The sequence below is a fragment of the Argiope bruennichi genome, chromosome 2 (genome assembly GCF_947563725.1).
Source record: "Argiope bruennichi chromosome 2, qqArgBrue1.1, whole genome shotgun sequence".
In the NCBI taxonomy this organism is placed as follows: domain Eukaryota; kingdom Metazoa; phylum Arthropoda; class Arachnida; order Araneae; family Araneidae; genus Argiope; species Argiope bruennichi.
In genome coordinates, this window is record NC_079152.1 from 98,527,955 (window position 1) to 98,553,517 (window position 25,563).

Sequence of the window (25,563 nt, forward strand, 5' to 3'; positions counted from 1 at the left end):
TTCTTCCAGTGTTAGAAACTACAGAATAAAGATCTTCGTCTAACAAGCAGCTCAATCAAATACCCAAAAAATCAAATACCCCCCCCCCTGCCAAATTTTTTTAACCACTAGAATCTATAAATATTTCTTTTTGCCTTACTAAGAACATGAGAATTTACATTGTAGTTTCAGAAAAAACACCACTATAATTATTATTGGTTGCTAAAAATTCAGTTGCTCTTGCTCTAGTAAAATAAGAAAAAATGAAAGGTTTTAACTTTAAGGTTTCACTTTAAAATTGAATTTTAAGTAAACCTGTTATTGGGAAGATGTATAACTACAATGAAGATAACGAAAGCTCTTGTGTTACGTGTCTTATACACAATGAGTTCAAATATCCTTATAAAGAAAAGTTGAATAATTTAGAAATTTAATTGATAATGAACACAACCTGAAGCCGCTAGGTTGAAGAGGGCCGCAAGTAGATCGTTTTGAAAACTTTATTTTCTTTGTTACTGAATAAATAAGTATGAAAAATTATAAATTCTGTAAAAGTTAAAATATTAGGCTATTTTTAATACTTTATCAAGCATAACTGATTGATTCCAATATGTTTCGTTAATTTTACTTCGTTATTATACAGTTCATAAAACCGAATATCTACTTCTATAATACTGTGCAGAAACAGGGATACTGCATCAAATTTGGAGCCATGATAGATAAATAAAAATTTATATTTATTAAGTTAATAAAATACAAGATATTAATAAAAAATAAATTCTTAACATATAAAAAATGTGCTGTTATTTAAAATTAAATCGACCACCTTAAAAAAAAAGGGACCTCATTGTATGTAGAAAAATATTTAAATTAGCCACTGTTAATAGTAAGCGGCAATGAATCAGCTATGCGCTTTTTCATAAACAACGATGCAGATTTAAGCTCCTCCTATTCTTTCACTCAAGCGGAATCCAAATGCTTAATTCTTAGATCAACTAGACAAACGAAGCACTGTAAGTTAGACAAAAAGAAAAAAGAAAGATAAGTTTAGCGAAACAATAAAGACATTTTAAAGAAAAGTTTTAGATCAATAGTTTTTTTTTACTTTCTTGCATAAGTAGTATACAGAAAAAATATTAATTGTCAAAAAATTCGAACTCTAAATTTTGACAAAACTGGGCATTTTGGACATCTGGAGTAGAAAATTCACGCATTTGCGTTACCATAATTGGCGTTGAAAATTCGCGCATGCGCATTGTGTTCTGATTGTTGACAAGCATTTTCAACGGATACGGACTTGGTTTTGAAGGTTTAATATGTTTTCGATAGACTATTTAAAACGATTCTGTTTATTTTTTTAGTGTTTGATGCATTTAAAACTAAACATTGTTAATGAATCGATCCGTTCTTGATGAATCTGAGAAAATTTTGTTGACAAATTCTTGAGATATTATATAAATTAAGAAAGATATTCTTTAGTGCCCATAAAATTTAAATACTCAGCAACTCTGTTTTCAGTACTCATATTTTTCTAAAAAAATGCTTCCTTTCAGTAACAAAAAATATTATTATATTTATTGCAGTGTAATCATTTCCACTTTAATTTAAAGCATAAATTCTACGGGAGCTAACAGAAAATTAGAGAGATATATATTACATTATGGCTTAAGGCCTTTATAATATTATGAGTGAATTATATGACTATTAAAATTTGAAGTTTTAAAATATTTTAATGAAGAAGCAATTAAAATGGGAGTTCCATAAAATATTTAATTATTACAATTTTAACGTGCATTAAGATTGGCGAACCGGCTGGTCGCCAAATGCGGCTAGTAATTAAATATGAAATTTTGGTGCATGATTTTGTGATTACAAATAAGTTTTGTGTCATATATTTGTTTCAATCGTTTGAGAAAAACGCGTCTGCAGTACGAATTCGATTTTCGGATACTATTAAGGGCATGCCAAGGATTTATTACGAAATAACTAGCTAAGGATCACATGATAGATTCAATAAATTGGTAAATTCACGTCAAAAGTTAATATTTTATAATTATTGTACACCAATGCCATGCAAGTTCACTGGTATAACAAGTTTATTAGAGATAACTAAGAAAGTTTTGCGGATATATCATTTCCAGCTGGTTTAAGTAATATATTTAATCAATGTATCAAATACAGTGAAAATGTTACTTGCGATGCAACATAAAGTAATATTTGATTATAATTAACATTTTTTAAAATTTCAATCCACATTCGGGAGAAAGTTTTGGAGACACCACTCTTACCTGGTTTTAATTATGGATACTTAATACTCCAAAGAATATGTTTGAAGCTGTTATTACCAAAGTTTTTACAATTCTATTTTTACTACAGCCACTTGGAATGATTTTGGTTCGTAGATCATAACTATAGAAGATTTCAATAATTTAATAAGAGTAATGCACTGATTAAACTAAAATGAACTTTCTTTAAAAAAAATCATTTTGCTATTGAAAGGAAGACTAGATACTTTAAATCGAATATGTTCCATCCATTTAAAGCTACCGACTTTAACTAATGCAGTACCGTGGAATTCATACCTATTAGCAAACACTAATAATATCGGTGTGGTCGGAGCGCTTTTAATCTAGCCCTCCCTAATGAACAAGGATTCATTATTCCACCTAATAACGGTTTGAGGTTTCCATGACCGAATCCCCTTGAATATTCAGCGCTATTTCATTATCCCCTCTCGACTTGGGCCATCAAAGAGGAGAATTGCATTAGCATAACGCTTTCAACGATCGTTAAGAAGACATATATTACAGATGAAATAGAGAAATGCCTGTCTGCAAATTGGGGAATCGGCGAATTCGAATGATGCCCTAATGGTGGCTGTTTAACGAACAGTTTTTTAGTTCACATTTTTTTGTGTGGAAATTTAAATAAAAAAATTAGATTTATTAAATTTATTTCGAAGAAAAAATGCTAGCATATATGTATTGAATCAATTCATGATAATTCAATGTGCGTAAAATGTGCATTACCAACTTAATTTGGAAATTAGAAGTGGATCTTGTATGAAAAAAAAAAGAAGTAATATCCTAGCTCAGAGAAAAGACGACGTGTGGTTAGGTGATTTGAGCAAATATTTTAATCAAGTGTTTTTAATGTAAAAGGGATGAACTCTATTAAAATAGGATACATCCTATTATTGATATATTCAAATTATAATAAAATTAAATATTATTTATTATGTATTAATTAATAAATGATAATTTATTTGATTAGAATGAATCCATAATATTTATTATAAAAGGTTAATGTTCATTAATAGAATATCAGATGTTACAGATAATTTTGTCATTTTGCATTATTAAATTTAATTAAAATGATGAAATTATTGTGAAGTAATTAAAATTAAATTTCTGTATGATTAACTAACTATTTTCCCACAAGGAATACAGAAAAATTAGGAAGAAAATTAAATAAAAAGAACAGTTGGAATTATTTTCATTCAGAAGAATATTTTTTTTATTACAGTTAAAAAAATCTTTATACTATTAAATTATATAGTTAAACGTAAAATAAAGCTTTGAGAGATTTCTAGATGTTATTTTTTGCATTTTTTACAGTAGTATATTAATTTGTTAAGTGAATTATTCTGATTTTATTGCCTGTAGCCTTTATTCTAATTATTGCATTGTTGTTCATGTTTCACAAACTTTGTAGAAAATGTATTCATTACACATTCCGCAAATATTTATTACACATCATATAAAAACATTTTGTACGAATTTTACTTAACAAGCTACACATAACATCGTACTCTCTTTTTCTAAAATGAAGCTATCAGATGCATCCATTTAAGAGTGTATTAAACGTTTGAAATATTTTTTTAACTAAAATAATAATTTGTTTAAATTTAATTTAATTGATGGTAAAACAGTTATATATTTTAATATCTTTCAAGCACTTATCGGATTTTCAATACGTAGTTCAAACAATTTACCTGAGCTTCAGGATAATCTTTCATTGCAGCAAGTATATCTTCTCTTGATAAACTGAATAGTTCTGAGTAGCCAACTGATCGAACATCCGCTGTGCGCCTTTAATACATAAGAACATCAAATTAAATATAATAATGCATACTAATTTTAGAAAATAAACAACATTAAATCAGTAAATCACATGAAAAAATTGAAAAATTTTCAGTCAGCTCTGTAGAATTATATAAATGGTATACAATTAAAATCAGAAAATTATCAATTTTATTCCAGTCATTTCCTGCTGTATATAAAGTTTCATTAAATGCTAAAATAAATATTTTAGGAGTGAAAAGCGACATTTTAAATGTATTAAAAGAAATTGCAGTCATGAGTCATTTTTTTTTATTGTCATTTGAAAATGCAGTATAGCCGTAGAAAAGGTTTGTAATTCTGCTAAAAACTTTTTACCTCAATGTAAGACTTTAGATGGGTATACACAAATCAAATAATCTAGCATTTCTGTTCATTTTATTTGTTATTGATAAAAAAAATCTGTTTATTTAAGTTTTAAGATATAGACGAGGAAAATGAAATATATATAACATTCAACATAATTATATTCACATTTATTTTTACATCTTTTTCTATTTACACAACGAGTATTTGCATTATTACGAGATAGGCTTGACGTAGTGCAATTATGTTGACAATTTTTCTTATTCTAATAGTACTTAAAGAATATATAAGAATTCTAATAATGGCTTAGCTGCTAAGGGTCATAAATGGAGATAAATAGCCTACTGAAATTGTTTTTGATCAAAACGATAATGATTAAGCACTTTCAGATTAGACTGTAAGCAATGTTTTAATATTTCGATGCTAGAAATGGAAAATATCTAAGATGTATTATTCACTTCACAACCTTTGCTTGCATTTTAAAATAAATAGCAAATTGCATATATCTTTAAAATTTAGTTAAAGTTATCCGTTAATAAATATTTCGTAACTGCCGTTAATTCAAAAGATTAATACAAAAATATAACATTGGCGTTCCTACTTTCTAATATTTTCAGACTACGTTTTTGCCTTTCAAGTGTAAAATATTAAATTATTTTCTTTGTAAAAGATGGAAATATAATAATTAATCCAAGTAATATCTAGATGAATTAATTATGAAATTACCATATGAGTATTTATAAATTTAACTATATTTTCAGAAAGGTTAAAATAACTCATCAAAATTCAGGATTTTTATTGCTTGCACAAGAAAAACACATTTAATAATAGTACCTTTAATTGACTATCATTGATGCAGATTTCAGTGAATTAGCGCTTGAATTTCAAACAAGAACAAATTATTACATAAGCTTTAAGAAAAGTTAATATGTATATTTTAACTCTAATTTAATGTAGATAGACTGTGAATGAGAATGCGAATGATGAAATATTTGGAATAAAATAAATTATCGACGCAAATAAAAGGATCCAGTGGTTGCATCTTTAAAATAATCTTTTATAGGCCTTGATTGAACATTTCAAAAATACTTTTAAACGACATTTCTATCCCAAAGTTTCCTCTTTTAAGAGAATCTTAGCATTACTATGTATATATAATTATTACTAATTCATTCAGGTAAGTGGATTCTTTTTGTGAAATTTTATCCTGTAAGTTAAATTATTAAACGTTAATTTTATTAATATATTTGATATCTCGATTGGTTAAATATTGTTTCTGCATTAAAATGTTCATTGAATTTTAATCAATGACATAAAAGTTTTTTATTGTTCTTTATTGCCCAAATTCGGCATGTATGCCATTTTTGTCCCTGACTGGGGAAATAATCATTTTTTAATTTTTCTTAATTATCTAAATATTATGTATACAAAACTGTATTAAATTAGGAAAAGGGATTAGGAATGCGTTTATTCTAGTGCTTCCTTTATATTGATTTATTATATATTATTATAATTCAATATTTAATTGCGCCCATTCTGTACATTTGCTTTTCGTTTAATTTAGTGGATGTCATTCGGCTACTTTTAAGTTAGCCGGGCTCAAATGTCGCCAATTGTGAACCAAACGCGCGAATTTGGCGTAGGAAATTTGGTGAAATTCTACATTATTTGGCAATTTTTCGCTTGTGCTCGGCTAACGAATTGTGAATCAAATGCCAATTTGGCGGAATTCTACATTATTTGGCGATTTTTCGCTTACGTCCGGCTAACGGAAAAGTATCGTCATTAGCCAAAATCTTACCAAATCTTACTTTATTTAAATGATGTTGTTCATGAAAAAAAGTTGTTGAAAGTGTTTCTTCAGTCAATAATTTTTTTTTTGTTGTAGCAGTTTCTAGTGACACAGACAGAAAATTTTTTAATATCCTATCTTTAGTTAACCTACATCCCACTAACTGTATCAGAGAGGTTATTATTTTCTTTTCAGAACACGGTCCTTTTCCAGCCTACCTCAAAAGGTTCAATCTGTCTGAGAGTGACAAATGCAGTTGTGGTGGGATTGACACGGCACTTCATTATGCTACTGAATGCATCCTCACAATCTCTTGGCATATGAAAAAACCATCACCAAGCCATGAACAAGAATGGCCGAAAAAAGTCGCCAGCAACTCCCTTTCCAGGCAAAAAAAAAATCTACAGGATAATTGAATTTATAAGTGAAAAAGGGATCTATTCTTGCCTCCCTAACTCTCAACATCCAGTGTCATACTAAAGATGAAAAAAACAAGCACCGCAGTCTCCTATCATACATTTGCATTCATAAATTTCAACCAAATAAAGTCTCTCTTCATTTCGATTAACCAAATTATTTCTCATTTGATTTTTATAACTGCATCCTCATCTTCTATGTCATAAAAATAAGTAAACACAGAATATATGTATATTTTTACACATTTTATCTTTCAGCATATTTTTATTCCAAATAATTTTTCAAAGTTGAAAATCTTTGTAATGGTTTCATCTCAATATCATTTTTTTATATGCTTATAAATTCTGTATATAGTTATTTTTGTTTCTTTCTACTGTAAATATTTTGGTGCTTAAATAAAATTCCCGTAACATGCCCACTAAACCATTCAGTGACCAGAATGATCACGGATACGGGGGTATGAGACGGCGTTCTGTTCTGTAGCAGTTTCTATGAATGCTAATATATTTATTTTCACAAAATTTGTGATAAAATTTATTATTATTTTTGAATTAAAAACAAATGTATTGACAATTCATACCTATTAAAGCCATCTAAATTCAGAATACCAATTTCTCCAAAAAAGTCTCCTGCTTTCATTTGGGTTAGAACTTTTCCAGTTTCACTGTAAAAATAACAGATTTTAAATTATTTCTTACATTATTTCTGTATAATATCACTTTCTTGTCTTTTCAGAAATAATATCAAATGAAGCAAAGAACTTACAACTAATTCGACTTTCACACTAACTATAATAATCGAAGAATAAAAGTAATAAATAAAGTAAGTAGTAAAAGTAGTAAATAAAAAAATATAAAATAAACGTGAAAAAAGACACTGTAATCTTCTATATAATTCGAAATAGCGAATAAAGATGCCAGTTATTGTGATAATTCTAAGCGCTTATCGCTTTTAGCACTTGCAAATTTACCACTTTTAGTTTTCAATTTATATATATAATCAATAACAATTTATAGCGGATGCCACAAAATTTGAATTCACTATAAAAAATACAAATTTAAATTCATTATAATAAAAATGAGTTATGATAAAATAATTTGATTTATTCAAAAGGATGGCCCAAATTATTTTCATACAATTTGCATTTTGAACTGATATCTCTACTAATATTCTGGGTAATATGAAGTAATAAGTAAGATAATTGTTTTTGATTTTGAACTTACTTTTTTATTAATGGATTCATTTTATATAGTTTAAATCATAATATTTTTGTTAGAATTCTTGTAAAATAACTTTTTAATTCTAATAAATCATAATAATCATTTTGAATTAAGAATTAAGTCCACTAGTCATAAGAAACGAAGTAAGAAAGTTTGGAGATGTATAACAACACGACTACATAAACATAAAATGGAAGTTTGGAGATGTATAACAACACGACTACATAAACATAAAATGGAACTTTAGGTTAAAATTAAAGAATAAATGATATTGTAAAATTCATATTTCAGAAATCTTAAATAAAAGAATTTTTCATTTGATTTTAAAATGGTGGATTATGATATATTTCGACATTTTTCTTAGCTATGCATTTTCGCTAACGTTATTTTTCTGAAAAATATTAAAAATGATCAAAACCGCTTTTGATCAAATATTCTATTTAACTGGGGAATTAAACGGCATAAGTCAGCATTTTAATTAAGTGAAGAATTAGAAATAGAGATATTTTTAGAAAGTTTTGTCTCTCAAAAGAAAGAAAATTCAAATAAAACATAAAAGTTTTAATATAAATATTATATTTATACTTAAAAACCCAATTACTGTAATCAACTCGATTATTTAAAACCATTATACAAATTTAGTAGTTTCAAATCAATTGGATTATCTGTTTAAAGAAATATGTTTCAACTAAAAAGAATTTAAAAATATTACAAACCATATAGTATTTTGTTATAAGACAGTTTTGTCTAGTATTCCAATAATTAAGTATTTTGGATTTCAAATTCAACCTCAACAACGGTAAAAAAGTAAGAACGAGAGGGTAGTAAGTAAATAAATATAAAAGAAAAATCTTTCATAATTTAGAAATTCTATTTTGGGAATTTAAAATATTTCTAAATATTCAAAATATTAATTGTTTTATAAAACTCATACATTAATTAAGATTGCAAACATTCAGCAATGTTTTATAGCTTTTATACTGCGGAGTACAACTTTTTTTAAGAAAAGGTCAATAATTAAATTTTGTAAATAAAATCTTGTGAACAACTGTGATTTCAGAAAATATAAGGAGATTTTAAATAGATTTTATTAGTTTAAGCCCTAACAATATGTGTATAGTGTTTATACACGTATTGTTAGGAAACCTAATTAATGAAAAATTAAAGTACTATGAATCAAAAATAATATCAGGAATATAAAAGATCATATTTAAATTCATCAGTTATGAAATCGTAATGTATAATATTTATAAAGTCCTGTGCAATTAAATCAATTCGAATTGCAAAACCAATACATCTTCATTTTCTTTCTATTTAATGAATCAAACCACATACGTTATAAATTGAATCTAATTAGTAATTCCATGAGATATTTTTAGAAGAACAATTTGTTTCTCTCTTTCTTTATAAAAGTACTAGAAGATCAGCTGCAACGTTAAAAAACAAGCTTAAAAAAAGATTAACTAGCAAAATCTTAACAATGAGCTGGTAAAATTAAAGATGTTCTAAGATTTATTCTACTTTTTTCAAAATTGCAAAAATAATTACATGTAAAAATAAAAGCAAAAGTTTAATTTTAGTTCGATGATACTGCTTATCTCCGTTACAGTTTATTTAGCCTGAATTTTTAAGAAATAAAAATGTAAAGATACGGAATTAGAATTTTCGTAATTAGAAAAATATCTCTTTAATTCTGAAAATCAAGGTTATAAAAGGAAATAAAAATTATTTTACCATCTAATTAAGATTGCCTTAAAAAAGTATTAACTTACATTATTGGTTTTGAAGCGAAATTTTCTTTCATTTTTAAATCCTTAAATAGATAGATATTATTCCGAAATATAAAATTGTAAAAGAAGTAGCTGATGTTATATTTAATGAATCATTTTTATATCACTTAAATTCCAAAAATATTTAGCGAAATGTATTTTATTTTCATACAATTTTTAAAAATTTAACTTCAAGAAATATTGAAATTTATTTTTAAAAGTATTGTACTGCAGTGCATTCCATTGTTTCAGTAACTGAGTTTATGCACACGCTCGTAGCGACGATATTAAAAGTAGTTTTTGAATGAATAAACTTTAGAAACAAAACAAAGATATAAGAATTAATCTTGAAATAATACGATTACATGACATTCGGTTGAGAAGTTTAAATCTTCTTTAATTTTTTATCCTGAATTCGAGATAATTTTTTTCTTTTCAATAAAAAAATCTATTATTAAACGTAATTGTGATTAATGTGTTCAAAAGTTCGATATTTATATACATTTTTTAATTTAATTTTAAGAAATGTTTAAAAATATTTTTAAACATTTACATTGTATTTTAATGCAATGCTTTTCATTGTTTCAACAACTATGTTTATGCACACGTTTGTAGCGACGATATTAAAAGTAATTTTTTGGGCCTTTTCGTGTGAATAAATTTTAAAAACAACACAAAAATGCGCAAAAAAGTCTTAAAACAATACGATTCTATGATATTCGGTCGAAAAGTTTCAATCATCTTTAATTTTTATTTCGAAATTTTTAGTATTTAAATCTGCAATTAAACAAAAATATTAAGTGATTGAAATTAAAATTAAAGGAGTAAAATTATTTGGAAACTCTTTAAGGTACTTTTTATGTTATTACAAGGATTGAAATAATAAAAATGTCCCAAATAGGTTTTTTCTAATTAGGAGGTTAAGCAGGGTTCAGGAGGTTGTAGTAGGACAACCTAATTAGATAACCTCCTAATTAGGTTGTTTAATTAGGAGGTTAAGTAAATTCGCAGATCAAGAGTAATTTTAAAATTTTTTTTTTTATTAAGTCTAAAAAAGAGAGTATGTGAAATAATATTTTTGGAAGTTAAGAAAAATGTGGAAATCTTGCTAATTTTAAATTAATTAAAAAGTAAAAAACAAAAATTTCTGCTCGAAATAACAAATAAGATCCTATCGTTTTAAGTATATGTGTATTGGCTGCTGCAAATCAGATGATCTACTCTGTGGAGTATCAACACGCATACGCTTACACAGATACACCGCAATCAACTAGTAGATTTTCTGACAGTCCTTACCTGATGACTTCTAATATACCATCTGCAATGATGAACATTTCTCTGGCCACTTCTCCTTTCCGACAAATGAGATCCCCCGGGGTGAAGATGTAAGCCCTCATCTTGAGCACCAAGTCATGTAAAAATTCTGGCTGACATTCCTGGAAAATACTAACCTGTAACGGAAAATTAGTGTCAGTGGTGTTCGTGATAAAAAATTAATATTGATTCGTTTTATTGCAGTAAAAGAAAAAAAATTATTTGTGTTTCTAGTTAGCTCGAAGAATCTTTTATCTTTCTTAATATATGTCTTTTAATAATCATCAAATAGATAATAAAAAGAAAAATCGTATTCTTCTTTAAATAGCGAAATTAAATATATAAAGTAAATCGTCACGTTATGAAGAATGATCTAAATGTTAGCTATGCTAAATAAAGTAAGAATAGAATTACAAGTTGAAAGCTGGATAAAGTAAGAGCTGGATTAGAGGGGAAAAATCTAACTGGAATGAATTAAATTTTCAGTACTAAATACCAGTTACTATGAAAATGAACCCTAGCTCACTCGTAGAGCTAAAAATCCTAGATAGTAAAATGCATAGAATAGAAAGATTAAATGAACGTGTTAATGATTGATAAAAGGATTTAAACTTCCTCTATTAGTACTTGTTGCTCTGTAAACAGACAGTGCAGAGGTAGTAAAATTAAACCTCATGTCCGATTAAAAAAATTCTAAAATTTGTTTTTTATTGCAAATTTTTATAATTTTAATTATTTGGTATTAAAGAAAAACTACACGAAAGAGATTTAACACACACACACACACACACACACACACACACACACACACACACACACACACACACACACACACACACACACACACACACACACACACACACACACACACACACACACACACACACACACACACACACACACTATTTTAAATAAAATAATAATAAAAAAATGTTTTTTAATGCTCTCAAATTGCCTTTGTTCTCATTTTCTTGACAAATGCACTATTTTGAATCATATAACATGGTAGATGTCTTTGGCTTTATCAATTGAAATTCTTGTTCTTCAGCAGTAAAGCAGTAACCATTATATAAATTTAGTTCAATTAAATCCATTTTGTGACTATTTGTGTTCAAGTGACTCACTTAAATTGATAATGTTGTAGGACTGTTTTTCACAAATTTATTAAGATACCTTCTGCACCATATTAATTTCAGAAAAACGTAGAAAATACGCCTTAAATTAGTGTAATTTTAATTTTTACCTATGCTTGATTGTGTACTATATAATTTGAATGACCTTACCTTCTTAAGTGTCTTGAGATTGACGTGCAAGGCGAGTTCTGTCTTCAGTTTATCGGGTAGGATTCCTAGTGCCGAGTTGATATCGCCACCGCCTTGCATGCGACCCCTGGAATCGAAATTGAATTTGAATTAAATTACCGCATTAAAAATTAGATAAACTATTATAGAAAATAAAGAAATACTTTTATATTTAAACTATTTCTTTAATAATAAATATAAATATATAAAATTAAAAATAAAATAAATCAGCGAATTTTTTTTAAATAAAAATTGTTCAACCTTTTATGGATTAAAAATATAAATTTACAAATTATAGGGATACTCAAAATATAAGTATATAGATTCAGTGTATAAATTATGAGATTAGGTAGGGGACATAATACAAGCCAAAACTACATACATAAGAAAATATAACCTGAAAAGTCTACTAGATGAACTAGAAGGAGCTGTCCACCGATTTTATTTTTGGATTTCAGCGATAGTCATTTAAATTTCCTAAGGCGTAAAAAGAGCACACAATTGTTTACGATTGATTAGATGGGAGATGTGTCTGTTACAAAGAATTATTTGCCAAATATTTAATTCTTATGTTTCCATTCTATTTCTTTATGTAATTCTTAATTTTCAGTTTTAATTTCCAAGTAATGTAAATAGTGTGAAGCAATGAAGAAATATAAAGAAAGATTAACGAAAGAAGAAATATAAAAAAAGAAAGACGATTATAAAGAAATTAAATATATTTTCAGGTCACTTACCTTGACCATGAATAGTCGTACCATCTTTGAACTCTGCGTTGCATGTTTCTTGGTACTTTATGGTGACGCATGTAAAGCTTAGCTCCATCCTGTAGGGAAAATATCACCGAGGTATTAACTAACTCTTCAAAAATATGGAAATAACGTTCATTTGTTGGATATCATATTTTAGATAAATATATAACTATTTCATTCTAAGGCATACTTGGTAAAAGATCGTCTTCATTGTGATTTTAAATGTTACAATTTTATTTAATTATTTTTAATCTTGTTAAATAATGAAACGTAATAATTATTTACCAAAAGTCGTTCAAATTCCAAACGGCTTGCGTTTCTGTTTGTTATCACTGTTCCAACTTGACCTGTAAAAAATAAGCAAAAATATATTGATTTCGATTTCTTATTTAACGAAATAAAGAAAAATATATATAAAAATCAACAAGTTTTATGCTAATTAATCTCAAGAATTTATTTCATGTGTTTATTAATTATAATAATAAACAAGAGTTTCTATATGTTTGTTGAAAAATAATTTTTGCTCACATTATTAAGGATAATCATTTTAAACTGCCCATTAATACTTTAAGTAAGAATTGAAATAATATAATTTAAAGTAGTAACTTTTAAATCTAATATTATTTTAAGTGACAGTCTCATTTCATTCTTTTAATTTAAATGAGGAATATTATGTCTAAATAAAAATGAAAAATAAAAGTGACATATTACGGAACCTTAAAATGCGCTCGTTTTTTCTATAGAATTGTTAGTTTCAGATTTCTAAAAATGAATATTTGTAAATAATTGTGATAATATGATAAAATTATGAAATTTGGATACTTATGTACTATGAACTTTATTAAAACCCATCACTAACATTAAAGATTCATTACTGGAGAAGATGAATAAATACATAGGAAAGTATAGATGCGAAGACATTTCAGACCACATTCCATAAATCTCTAGGCTACTGGAAGATATTAAAATCGACGTTCAGCATAATTTATTTAATCTTTAATTCTGAAATTATAAACAATAAATTTTATGATATTTGAGCTACTTCCTTTACAAACAGATCATAGTGTCTTCAGTTCTAGTCCTTAAGAAACAAATTCCAAAGTAATGAAAACCATATTAAGAATCATAAAGATACTGAATTAGAATTTATATATATATATGTGAAAGCCTTTCATTGTTTCTATCAATTCAAATATATCAAAGCGAAAAAAATATAAATTGCACCGTATTTCGAAGTCTAACAATACAGACACTATTATCAGAAAATGCCATTCCTTAAGATGAGTTTCTGAGTCGCTAGTTAAAAAATTCTTCGTTTAAGAATTGTTCAAGTACGAAAGAAATTGAATCAACTCTACTAAAAGGTGAAAAAGGATAAAACAATTACCCGAGAAAGGCTTGGGACGAAAAAATATTTTTTTCCGATGCGTTTCTTTATAAAGTAAAGAAATTCTTCCCTGATAAAAATTCAAGAATTTTTTTCAGTGAATTCATTATTTATAAAAAAAATAAATGTAGATACTTTATTTTTTGCTCGAAATTCTCAGATGAAATTACTAGAAATGTAAAAGTTCATTGAAGAAAAACAAAACTTTCGAAAGTATCACAACTTAACAACCAGTTTAGAGGTAAATTAGAATAATTTTAAGAATATACAGTTTAGAAGAGAAATTTATTTTCTTTGATTTCTATTTATAGATAAAAATGGGCAATAAAACAAATGGGAAGAATGAAGTGATGGATTAATGAATAGAGTAAAGTAATGTAAAGAAAATTAATGCATAAATGTAAGTTATGAAATATTCCATAATTGACATAAATAATTTTAGTATAATAAAGGGTGTCCCAAAATTAACAAAAGATTTGAATTTGCCACCATTCGTACAGTAAAGTATTGGCAACCCTATTAAAAAACCGTTTGACTGTTGATAGTTTAAGGTTAATAAAAATGGATGACACGATAGAGCAACGTGTTTTTATTGTTGAACAATATTTCAAAAATAATAAAAGTCTAGAGCCCACAATTCAAAAATTTCAGAACTTGCCCCTTAATAATACCATTGGAATTTTTATGGAGTTATTTTATGTCAAAGGTTTATGCCACAAGCACGCGTGCATTGAAAGAGGAAATTCAAAGTTGCAACAACGAAATTTCGCGACATCTACGCAAAATGTCATGGAAAATTTCGACAAAAAAGTGAGTATGTGCCAGCAAAGCCGTAGAGGCCATTTGCACTATTATTCCATTTGTACTATCCTTTGTACTTTGCGATTAAAAAATATAACAATAAAAAAATCTGTTTTTTTTTATATTTAGTTCAAATTTTGCTATAACACGCTGTTCTATCGTGTTTCCTTTCCAGGCAAAATATCCACAGTATAATCAAATTTATAAGTGAAAATGGAGACCTATTCTTGCCTCCATAGCTCTCAACATCAAGTTTCACACCAAAAAAGACTAAGGGAAAAAAACAAGCACAGCAGTCTCCTGTCATACATTTCAATCAAACAGAGATTCTCTTCATTTCCATTTCACAAATTATTTTTCATCTGATTTTTTTAAAAACTGCATTATGATCTACTATATCATAAAAAATAAGTGAACACAGATTATATGTATATTTTTACACATTTTATCTCTCAGCATTATATTTCCAAGTTTATTATTACAAATTGTATTTCTAAGTTGAAAAATTATGTAAACAGTCTCATCTCAATATAATTTTTTATACAATTGTAAATTCTGTAAATAGTTATTTTTGTTCCGTTTTCCTACTGTAAATATTTTGTTAATTAAATATAATTCCAGTAACATGCACACCAAACCGTTCAATGACCAGAATGGTCACGGATACGGGGGTATGAGACGGCGTTCTGTTCTGTTATATCTTGTAATGCTCCATTTTTACTAACCCTAAACTATCAGCTGTCAAATGGTTATTTAATAGGTTTACGAATACTTAACTGCACGAATGGTGGCAAATTCAAATTTTGTTAATTTTAGGAAACCCATTATAATATTTTAGAATAATAATCCACTACTTTGGGCACGATATACTTTTCCATAATGCCACCAAATGAAATATTATTCAAAGATCTGCTGACGTCATAATTTAATATTTGAATGAGTAGAATTAAATGCATCGGTAACTTTAACATATAGGTGAATGAAAGTGAAATTTCTGTAACGCTCACTGTTTATTAGTATAAATTGTTTGTCATTAAGTTAGCAGTTTTCTGGGACAAAGGATTTGATTTTGAATAAAGTGAGGCCAGTTATAAAATTCTAGTTTTCGTTAGTGTAGTTGCTTATATAATTGTTGTATCAACCTATAAATTTCATGAATACTGAATAGATGCGTATACGTCATGGGTATTATAATACGTAGAAATAATCTCTACACTGTGTTTTTAAATATTCAGTTCAAGACTGAATAGTTCGTATACTAACACGAGAGTAACTTGAAAAGTATATCAAAATGTCAATTACAATTATCTTGTAGCTTGTAATCACTAAAACATTCGATAAACATATTTCCTAGAAGGATGCTGACAGTTCAGAGTCGACATTTATATTTTTCTGTAACTAGACCGGCTTTACGACTACTTGCAGTATAAATAGTTAAGACAACCAAATTGTTATTGATATATATATATATAATTCTTTCAGAAAACATTGAGTGCTAGAAAAGAATTCTTTTTTTTTTGCTCGATATTGCAGAACTTTTCTGAGATATCTTAAATATTTATTTTCTTAAGTTTCTTTTTTTGTCCTTATCTTTTGAAAATTGCAACGGTCGACCAATGAAAGTGAACAGAACAACAACATTATGCATTATTAGCAAATTTCGTTGAAGTCATGATAATCGGATGATATGCTATTAGACAAATATTCATGTACGAAAAATTTTCTTTTTTTCCCTAATTTGCATTTTTGGAATAGATTTTTTCATCTAAATGTGTAATTAGTCCCTTTAAATTTAAAAATAACGTATATCTGACAATTTTAATGATAGTAAAGTGAAATTTTGTATTTAAATAGAGGAATGTAAGAAAAAATTTTACTCATTATCACGTTTTCCTGACTAGTACGTATAAAAATTTAATTTTTTAAAATTTTCTTTATCATTCTTATTTTTAGAAGTCGAACTCACTTTATGCACTGAAACTTCATAATTGGAAGTATATGCCTAGTGTAAAATTTAGAGACATAAAAATCCGCTCCACTTTTTTTGGACACCTTTATAAGCATATTCTTTCACATATTTGAATTTCATCCATTATCATTTATTATCTTTCAAAAAAGTATTTCCATAGTTATGGGCTTAAAGTTATAATTGTTTTTTAATTTTTTTGAAACTTATAAAATCCTTGAGACATTATTTCTCAGAAATTTTTTTAAAGCTTTCTGAGTGGGAGCTTTTTTTTTGCCGTTATTATTACATATCCAAATATAGATGACAATTTATTAAAAAACAATTATCTTTATAACAATGCAATAAAATAAAGGCGAGATTTTCCTTTATCAGTGCTCTGTCTCACAAATACCACGCGAAACATCATCTTTGCTATGAAAAGTCGATTTGGTTTTGCTATCTAGAGTAATTACAGCTCTCATAAAGACGCTTTATAAGAAATGAGAAAGAAATGCTTTCGCGGTAAGACACCGGCACAGTTTCAAAATCGTACAAAAATGTAGACTATATTAGAAAAGCAGACTGATTTATGGATCTCCAGAAGAAAAATATTCGCCATCTTCCTTTTTACTTACCTACTATAGTAGCAAAAATGAAGACGCCAATGAGGTAGCTTACGATAGTGAACATGTATCTGTAAATAAAAGTTTTATTAGCATATTAATAAACCATGATTATACAAAATCACAAAATCTATTAGAAAAAAAATTAAATAAAATATTAAAAACAACAAAAAATATATAAAATGATATATGAAGAATTGGTCTAATTCAAAAAAACCATTATTCATATAAAATAAGTAGTAATTTTTTGAAATAACTCGAATAATTTCAAGTATTTCTGTATGACGTGGTTGCGTATTTGAAGCTATTCAAAATGATACTAATTTCATACGAAGGTTTAGATAAGTTAACTATCATAATATTTTGCTCTAATTTACACAGAATTTAAGCTGATTATTCATCGTCACTCCATGACAATGGAGTTGTGGCACTCCATGTCATTTTATTTTTAAACAATCCGTTTAGGTTGGTCATTCATGAACACTCAACGCCACCTTCTGGCCCTATATATTATACATATATTCTAAACTTCTTTCGCCCATTTTATGGATATAAACTGGACGGATTTGGAGTGCCATCACTCTATTGACATGGAGTGAAAAGACTGTGAATGTCTAAATTATGCCCTGAAGAAATTTAGGTAGATTCTAAGGAGAGCATTTGGAAAGAACTATCCATTTTATGAAAGGTTATTTTTGGATTGTAAGTAAAAGTTGAAGAGGCTGATCTGTGTTTTGCAAGACCGAATAAACTGAGTAAAATACATATCATAATTAAAATAATAAAGCGTATTTCTTTTCAGAAAAGAATTCCCTAACTATCTAAAAGCGTAAAGCACTTAAAATATTTTAAAAAAAAGAAAAAAAAAATCTTGTATACTTTAACAACTTCAATCTGCATCATTAGTATTGTGTGAGAGATTAAATTTTCTAAATTTTTCTTCCAGAATTCATAAGACTGAAGAATTCTTGGCTTGTTATGCATCTCAAAACGGTAAAATAATGAATTATCAAGTTGCAACCTTATTAACAAAGTATGACTTGTTAAATATCTGAATTGTTTGATATTTGAGATAAGATGCTAAGATAATGGAAGAGAAGAGTTTTAAGCAGAAAAAAAGTTGGTTCTGCTAACAGATAAATAATCAAAAGAGATTATTCTGATTTTCTAAGCAGATAGAATTACTGAAGTATTTTTTCATTGTCTTTTCTGTTAATTTAAAAGTTCATATTTGTTAAGGTATCAGTAAGGCCTTTATCGTATTTCACATGTTAGTCAATTTATGTTCATTCATTTATTTAAATAATAACTATTAGTTTTTCAAATAAAGCATTTTTGGTTGAGATTCGGTAAAAGAAAATTTCATATCAATAACGTGTTCTATGACATAGTCTACTTTCTACATTGAATTTCTTTAAAAGTCTTTTAAATATTACCATCACATAGCTAAGTCTGAACTATCAACTTTTGTTTATAATGGCTCAATTTTATGTTAAAATTACTAAGAATTTCTATAGATCTGTGATAAAAACAACATATATTTTGTTCTAATTTCAGGTTTTTAAATATCTTTTATTTGTTGGCATAGTGGACAAAATTGTAAGTCAATATGTTATTTTTTGCTTAAAAAAGTTAACAAATATTTTTTTGTTAGTTTTTTTTTTATTTCAGTTCCGTTTCAGAGAATTTAAGCACTTAAAAATATAATTTATTTTGTTGTAATCAAGTTACTTTTTATTAACTAAAAAGTTGATCTATAAATTAATATAATTTGATCTCACTTTAGATTTTTAAATACCTTTTCCGCATGCAGGCTTACAAAAAATTTGTAAATTAATACGCTGTTATTTCCTTGTGGCAATAAAAAATTTAAAATTATTACTTTAATGGACAGTAATTATTCCACTTGTAATCAAATCACTTTTCATTAATTAAAAATAAACAGAGTTATTATTTTAATAGACAATAATTAAAAGAAATGCATTCAATACACTTTTTTGATTCTTTTGTTTAAATTTATGTTGATATATTTAGTTTCAAATTAATTTGTTATTTTCAAGAAATCAGTAGCCGTAAAAGGTATTAAACAAGAAAGAAAGACGACGATTAAATTATCAAAGATTAATAAAACAAAAATCATTTTTTTAAAGACAGAAATGAAAATAAAGAATGGAAAAAATATCTTTAATTACTTGAACTGCAAGGAAATCAGCGACAAATATAAAAAATGCCGCTTTTTTATTTTTTAAATAACAATTCGAGAATATTTTGTTCATATGATCTATCGCTTAAATTAAAGTTTTCTAGGAACAGAAAAATATCCTGAACACTTTTTTTAAAATTTTGAAGAAACTCGACAGCAAATAAATTAAGAAACATGATACAATTCTTTTTTATATTTGCTATTAAATGTAATGTGAAATGTTTTGTATTACATTTCACGGGACAATCATTTGAAATACTCTTCTTCTCGGAAAATATTCATTATAAATAAAATACTTGGTGTAGAAAGGAAAAAACTCTTTTTATTAGACAACGAATTTTAAAATACATATTAAATTTTTATGAATTTTAAAGCAGTGAGGACTTATTTATTCAGAATTGTTTTGAAATATTTGGTGAAAATTTAAATGTAGTTAAAGAGAACCAAACTAAGCAGATTTTTTTTTTTAGCTAGACTTTTTGAATGGAAGTCTAGCTAAAAAGAAAGACGTTAACGAAACAAAATATGATTTTAGTTTATTTCTGAGATCATTTTACATATATATATATAAGCAATTAGATTTATTAGAACGAAGCAACTCACAACAACACGAGACTGAGAACTTACCCATCACTGATGGGGCTCAGTTTTTATGCACATATAGAATATTCGAGATCATTCCAATTTGAATATTTAAGAAAGTTCTAGAACCTTCCAGATCTTAGATAAATAATAGATAACATTTTAAATAAAAGAATTCCAATCTTTGAATAAAATATCGTGCCTAGGATTTGAACTATTTAACCAACCAATCAGAAGACAGAAACTTGGTCAATTGAACCACGGCAATTGCTGGCTGTTCTGATTTCTGCGGAAATATATATATGTATACTCTTTGATACATTTTATTTTATAGCAGGGATAAAGCTATGATTTCCTGCCTTTTAATCACTTTTGAAGTTTGAATTTTGTATTTATTGACTCTAAAGCGCAATTTAGCTCAGATTAATTCAGGAGTTTCACCTAACAAATTGTAACTTATTATGAATGTTTGAAAATTTAAATTTAGAAGAATAAAATTTGAAACAAGTGGTTTTAAATTTTAATAATAGATGAATGGCTCACACGTTGAAACAAAAAGAGGATTGACAATGTCAAATTATAAAAGTAGTTAATTATTGAATAGAATGGCAATAAGCTAATAAAGTCTAGAAATATATGGAATTTCTGAATAGAATTTAACCATTTTTGAATTAATTTACTAAAAACATTATGGAGATATATAAAAACAGATATTTGAAATGGTTTTATCATATAGGAAAAAGGGCATTATCATAAAATTATGTAAAATAAAATGATTAAAATGGGCTTACTGTAAATTAGTAGCAGGTGTTGCCAGATCCCCGATGGTAGTAAGAGTTAGGGTGGACCAATAGACAGATCCCAAGTACTTCCTTGATAGTGTAGCATAATCATCGACAGGTTTACGGTAGGACCATTCTCCTACGAAATCCTCTAACTCTGACAGCAGATAGTAAAAGCAGCCAAACCAATGTGCGAGAAGCAGGAGAATGTGAATCAAGTTTACCACCCGCCATAAATTAGGATAGATGGTGCGTGATTCCACCATATAATACAAACGAAAAGATCTGTACAGCTTCAGAAATCTGTTAAGGAAACAGTGAAAATTATCTTCTTACAATGAAAAAAGCATTAATGTCTATAAATATTTCCATGAAACAAGAAAACATATTAGTGGAGTGCTTAGCGTTATTTATTAAAATGTGTTATGAATAAAGTTTATTTTATCGATGCAAATGTAGGATTGAATTGATTGCATCATAGTATCAAGCTGGCTTTGAGTAAAGCCAATTTGATTGATTTTAATGTCAGGTTGATCTAGAATAAACAATGGTAAATACATTTCGGCCGCTTTTATATCTTTGAAAAAGTTTTTCTAAACTAAAGTATTGTCGTTTGTTTAAGATTAGTTGAAAATGGGACAAGATGACTAAGAATAGGAAAATATGATAGTTGTGCTTCAATTGGTTTAGAAACATCGATATTAGTAAAGAGGCGGGGAAAATCCTCGATGGCAGAAACGGCTATTTTAATTGGGCCCCGGTGACCTGGTGGTAAGGTCTCAGCTCCTGAGCCGTAGGGTTTCAGGTTCGAGATTCGATTCCACCGAAGAACCGCCGTGTAGGGGAGTCTGTTATACGTTAAATCCATCAGGGCCACACATCCTCCCGCTGGTGTGGTGTGGGGGGTGGGGTGCCAGCTCAGATGCTGTCCTCGTCATCTGACTGTGGTTCATAATTACGAGGTCCGTCCCAAAATAGCCTTAGTGTTGCTTTAAAACGAGACGTTAATATAACTAAAACAATTTAATTGTGTCTATAGTCGCGTGCAAACATTTTTCGATTTTCGAAAAGTATTCTAGTTTATCTTGAAAAGTTTATTCGTGTAAGTGCAATCTGATGTTAATTGATGATTTAACTTAGTTAAAATATTGCCTCTCTTTGAAGGAACACTAAGATTCCTTTGGAATGGGTTTCATAATTTTGAATATCTGTCAAATGACGAGATCGACACCTGAACTGGCATTCCCCTATTTACTGTTGTACCGCAGCGTAGCATCATCATTGGACTTTGGAGGACAATTGACACCAACAAATTTAGCATGCGAAAGGACCACCTACACAGCGGTTCTTCAATGCCACTTCGGTTCGAAAGTGGAACTCTCCAATCTCCCAAGCCGAGACATTAGACAGACCTCTTTGGCTCTATAGTAGCATGACGGTGATTTATTTTTATAACTTCATATTCGCTTATAAAAAATTTTGCATTTTGCAAATGATTTATAAATGTTACAAATATTCTTGTTAAAATCTAACAAATATGCGTAGTGGGACCAAAATATTTTTTGTGGTGATTGATGGGATAGCGACAATGTTGAATTTAGACTTGATGAGCCCCTAAGCTATTTGTGATATAGAAGCATTTATTTATGCATTTCAGTAGAACATTTAAAATTTATGATATTTGCTCATTCGAAAAATTTATCTGCTTTCTCACCAAAAAGGGAAAGAGGCTTAGCTACAGTTTGTGTAATTAATACAAAATTTCGAAACTGTGTTGTGATACATATTAATTCGAACTTGCTAAAATGTGCTATTTTCTTGGCTGATTTATGGAGATGATTCGGATATGGTCGAATGGGATGGGAATTGGAATCGATGAAAATGCCGATACTTTAAACTAAATTTGAGGAAAACTAAGCTAAATACTGAGTGTTTTTACTGTAATTAATATTACTAATAAATAGTAATTACAGTAAATAATTAATTACAGTACTAATGTATACAGCCACTACTGATATTGGAAATATAATTAGGAGTGTAAGCGACGGACTCATTGCACTTTGTAGGTTAAAAAAAAGACGAAAATTATGAACCAGTTTATGACTGTTAGAACATTAATGCTATCTCATCCCACCCAGATGGGCAACATGGAGCTTTCTTTTTCAAACGAAAAATTCTTTTTTTCTTCAGATGATTGAAAATACAAAACAAATTCATTTGTATATAATAAGCTTCATTACTCTGCAATGTGATTTCTTTCAATGATTTTGTTCATAAACATTGATTTCATCAAACCTAAAATATTAGGTAACCTATTTTGCTTCACACTCCCCTGATATATATCTACGTATAATCAAATCAGTACTTAAAGCTGACTGAGCCATTTTTTGCATTGTTTATCCCATTTAATTTTAGAAATGCATTTATGAAATTTTTGCTATGCACACAAGGAGGCCAATTATGGAAATTTAGGAATGATAGGACAACGATATTTTAGACTTATTATATTATATCTCAAAAAAATTATTGAGAATATGATGGTGAATTATTTCACCGAGTTAACCGTGTAGGATCTTAATATTTTTATTATTGAAGTGAGATATGATTTAATAAAAAATCAGTATACTGATAGTACTTTCTGGGCAACAGAGCTTTCATGTTTATCGAACATCTTTTCTTTCAGTGTTTTATTACTTATTAGACTTTTTGGCTTATTAAGTAGAATTTTCTATTTCTTCAGAAACTATTAACATTAACTGTTAGTAACATAATGTTTTTAAAATTAGCTATGTATTTTTAAACATTTATTTAACCCTTTAAAGGGCCATTTTTTTTCTGGTCAAATTATGTTAAAATATTTTTAGGCTTGAAATTAGAATAAGAAAAGGGATTCATTTAGCTTATTAGATCAATTTAATTTGATTAATTAATTAATTTGTTTAATTAATAATTAAGTAACAAATCAAGATACTTCATTTTGTCTGAGATAAAGAACTGAAGCATCTAAGTCTCTGACTTACTAAAATTTTTTGTCAGAACTTATGCCAACCTACATAATTTCATACAAAGATTGATAAATTTGGTGGGAAGCATACTTCCCACGGCCCTAGAAAGGGTTAACTAACGTTAAACTTTACCAAAATATGTACTTTTAAAAGTTTAGATAAATTCCAGAGATCATTAGACATTGTCCTTAGTTTTTTGAATATATTATACAAATATATTTTATTTGAAATTTTCTTTGTTTTTATTAATTAATATTAAATTTTGTTATTCTTATTTAACTTGGGAAATAATAATCAACACTTAAAAAAAAAACCAAAAAACAAACAAACTACAACTAGCGTCTATGGGGGGGGGGTTAAATGATGACACAAAGAAACTTAATAATTTTACACTTTTAAAAAATCAAACGTGATTGTTTAATTATATCATTTAGAAAGAATGAATTTCGATATAAGTTAAAAACTTGCATAGTCTTGTTTAGAAGAACTCGAATGGAAAAAAATACATATTTTTAAAACAGTTAATGATCAAAAATAATTTTCTATTTTTTGTTTTTTTCTGTTAAATATACAAATGAAAGAAATAAATTTTTAAAGTATGTATAGATATTCCAAAAGCTTGTTCTGAGTAACAAAACTGGATAAGTGATTGACATGCCCAGAACTGTTGAATTCCAAATGAAATGAAGTGATTTCACAGATATTGTAACCTAATGTCAAAAACGTAAAAGGTAATTCTTAAAGCTCTTACCTAGGAAATCTAAGAATCGGTATAGTACCGAATTGAAGTTGTACTAAATCCACAGGTGTGATGGCTGCAATATCGAGAATGAAGCTCTTAGATTTGATGTAATGACACGCCAATTTTTTACTCTCACATACCATCAAGCCCTGTTCTAAATACCCTGTTCGGAACTGGAAGGCTATGTCTAATATAAAAACAGCGTCTGAGAAGGCATCAAAGCAGTACCACATTGTGGACCAACCTTGTTGAAGTTCTGGAAAAGCCTGTTGTGGGAAATAAAAGAATATATAATTAAAAAAAAATCATATACACATATTTGTAATCTTAATGAATAGATTTTACTCAATTAGAAGTTTGTTACATTATTCATGAAATCAGACAGAAGAGTCATTGTTGTTTGTATAAAGGTTTTTACATATTTTCCTTATTAATCATTCAGTATGTTCACCTCCTGAGTGAGAGACTACTTCTTTAGTCCTTAACCAAAAGATAGCTTTAAAATTAATTAATTATAAA

General features: G+C 27.7%; 1 protein-coding gene across 1 annotated transcript in view; it reads right to left on the reverse strand.

Annotated features, from left to right (window-relative positions):
* The window catches only part of LOC129962263 (uncharacterized), a 74,024-nt gene that overhangs the window by 28,828 nt on the left and 19,633 nt on the right, over positions 1–25,563 (reverse strand). Inside the window, exons 5-13 of the mRNA XM_056076008.1 lie at positions 25,054–25,310; positions 21,307–21,600; positions 17,743–17,801; positions 13,257–13,318; positions 12,957–13,045; positions 12,202–12,307; positions 10,901–11,055; positions 7,196–7,279; positions 3,974–4,070 (exon numbers count right to left, since the gene is read on the reverse strand). Of these exons, the coding sequence (XP_055931983.1) occupies positions 3,974–4,070; positions 7,196–7,279; positions 10,901–11,055; positions 12,202–12,307; positions 12,957–13,045; positions 13,257–13,318; positions 17,743–17,801; positions 21,307–21,600; positions 25,054–25,310 (1,203 nt within the window). The remainder of the gene's footprint in view (positions 1–3,973; positions 4,071–7,195; positions 7,280–10,900; positions 11,056–12,201; positions 12,308–12,956; positions 13,046–13,256; positions 13,319–17,742; positions 17,802–21,306; positions 21,601–25,053; positions 25,311–25,563) is intronic.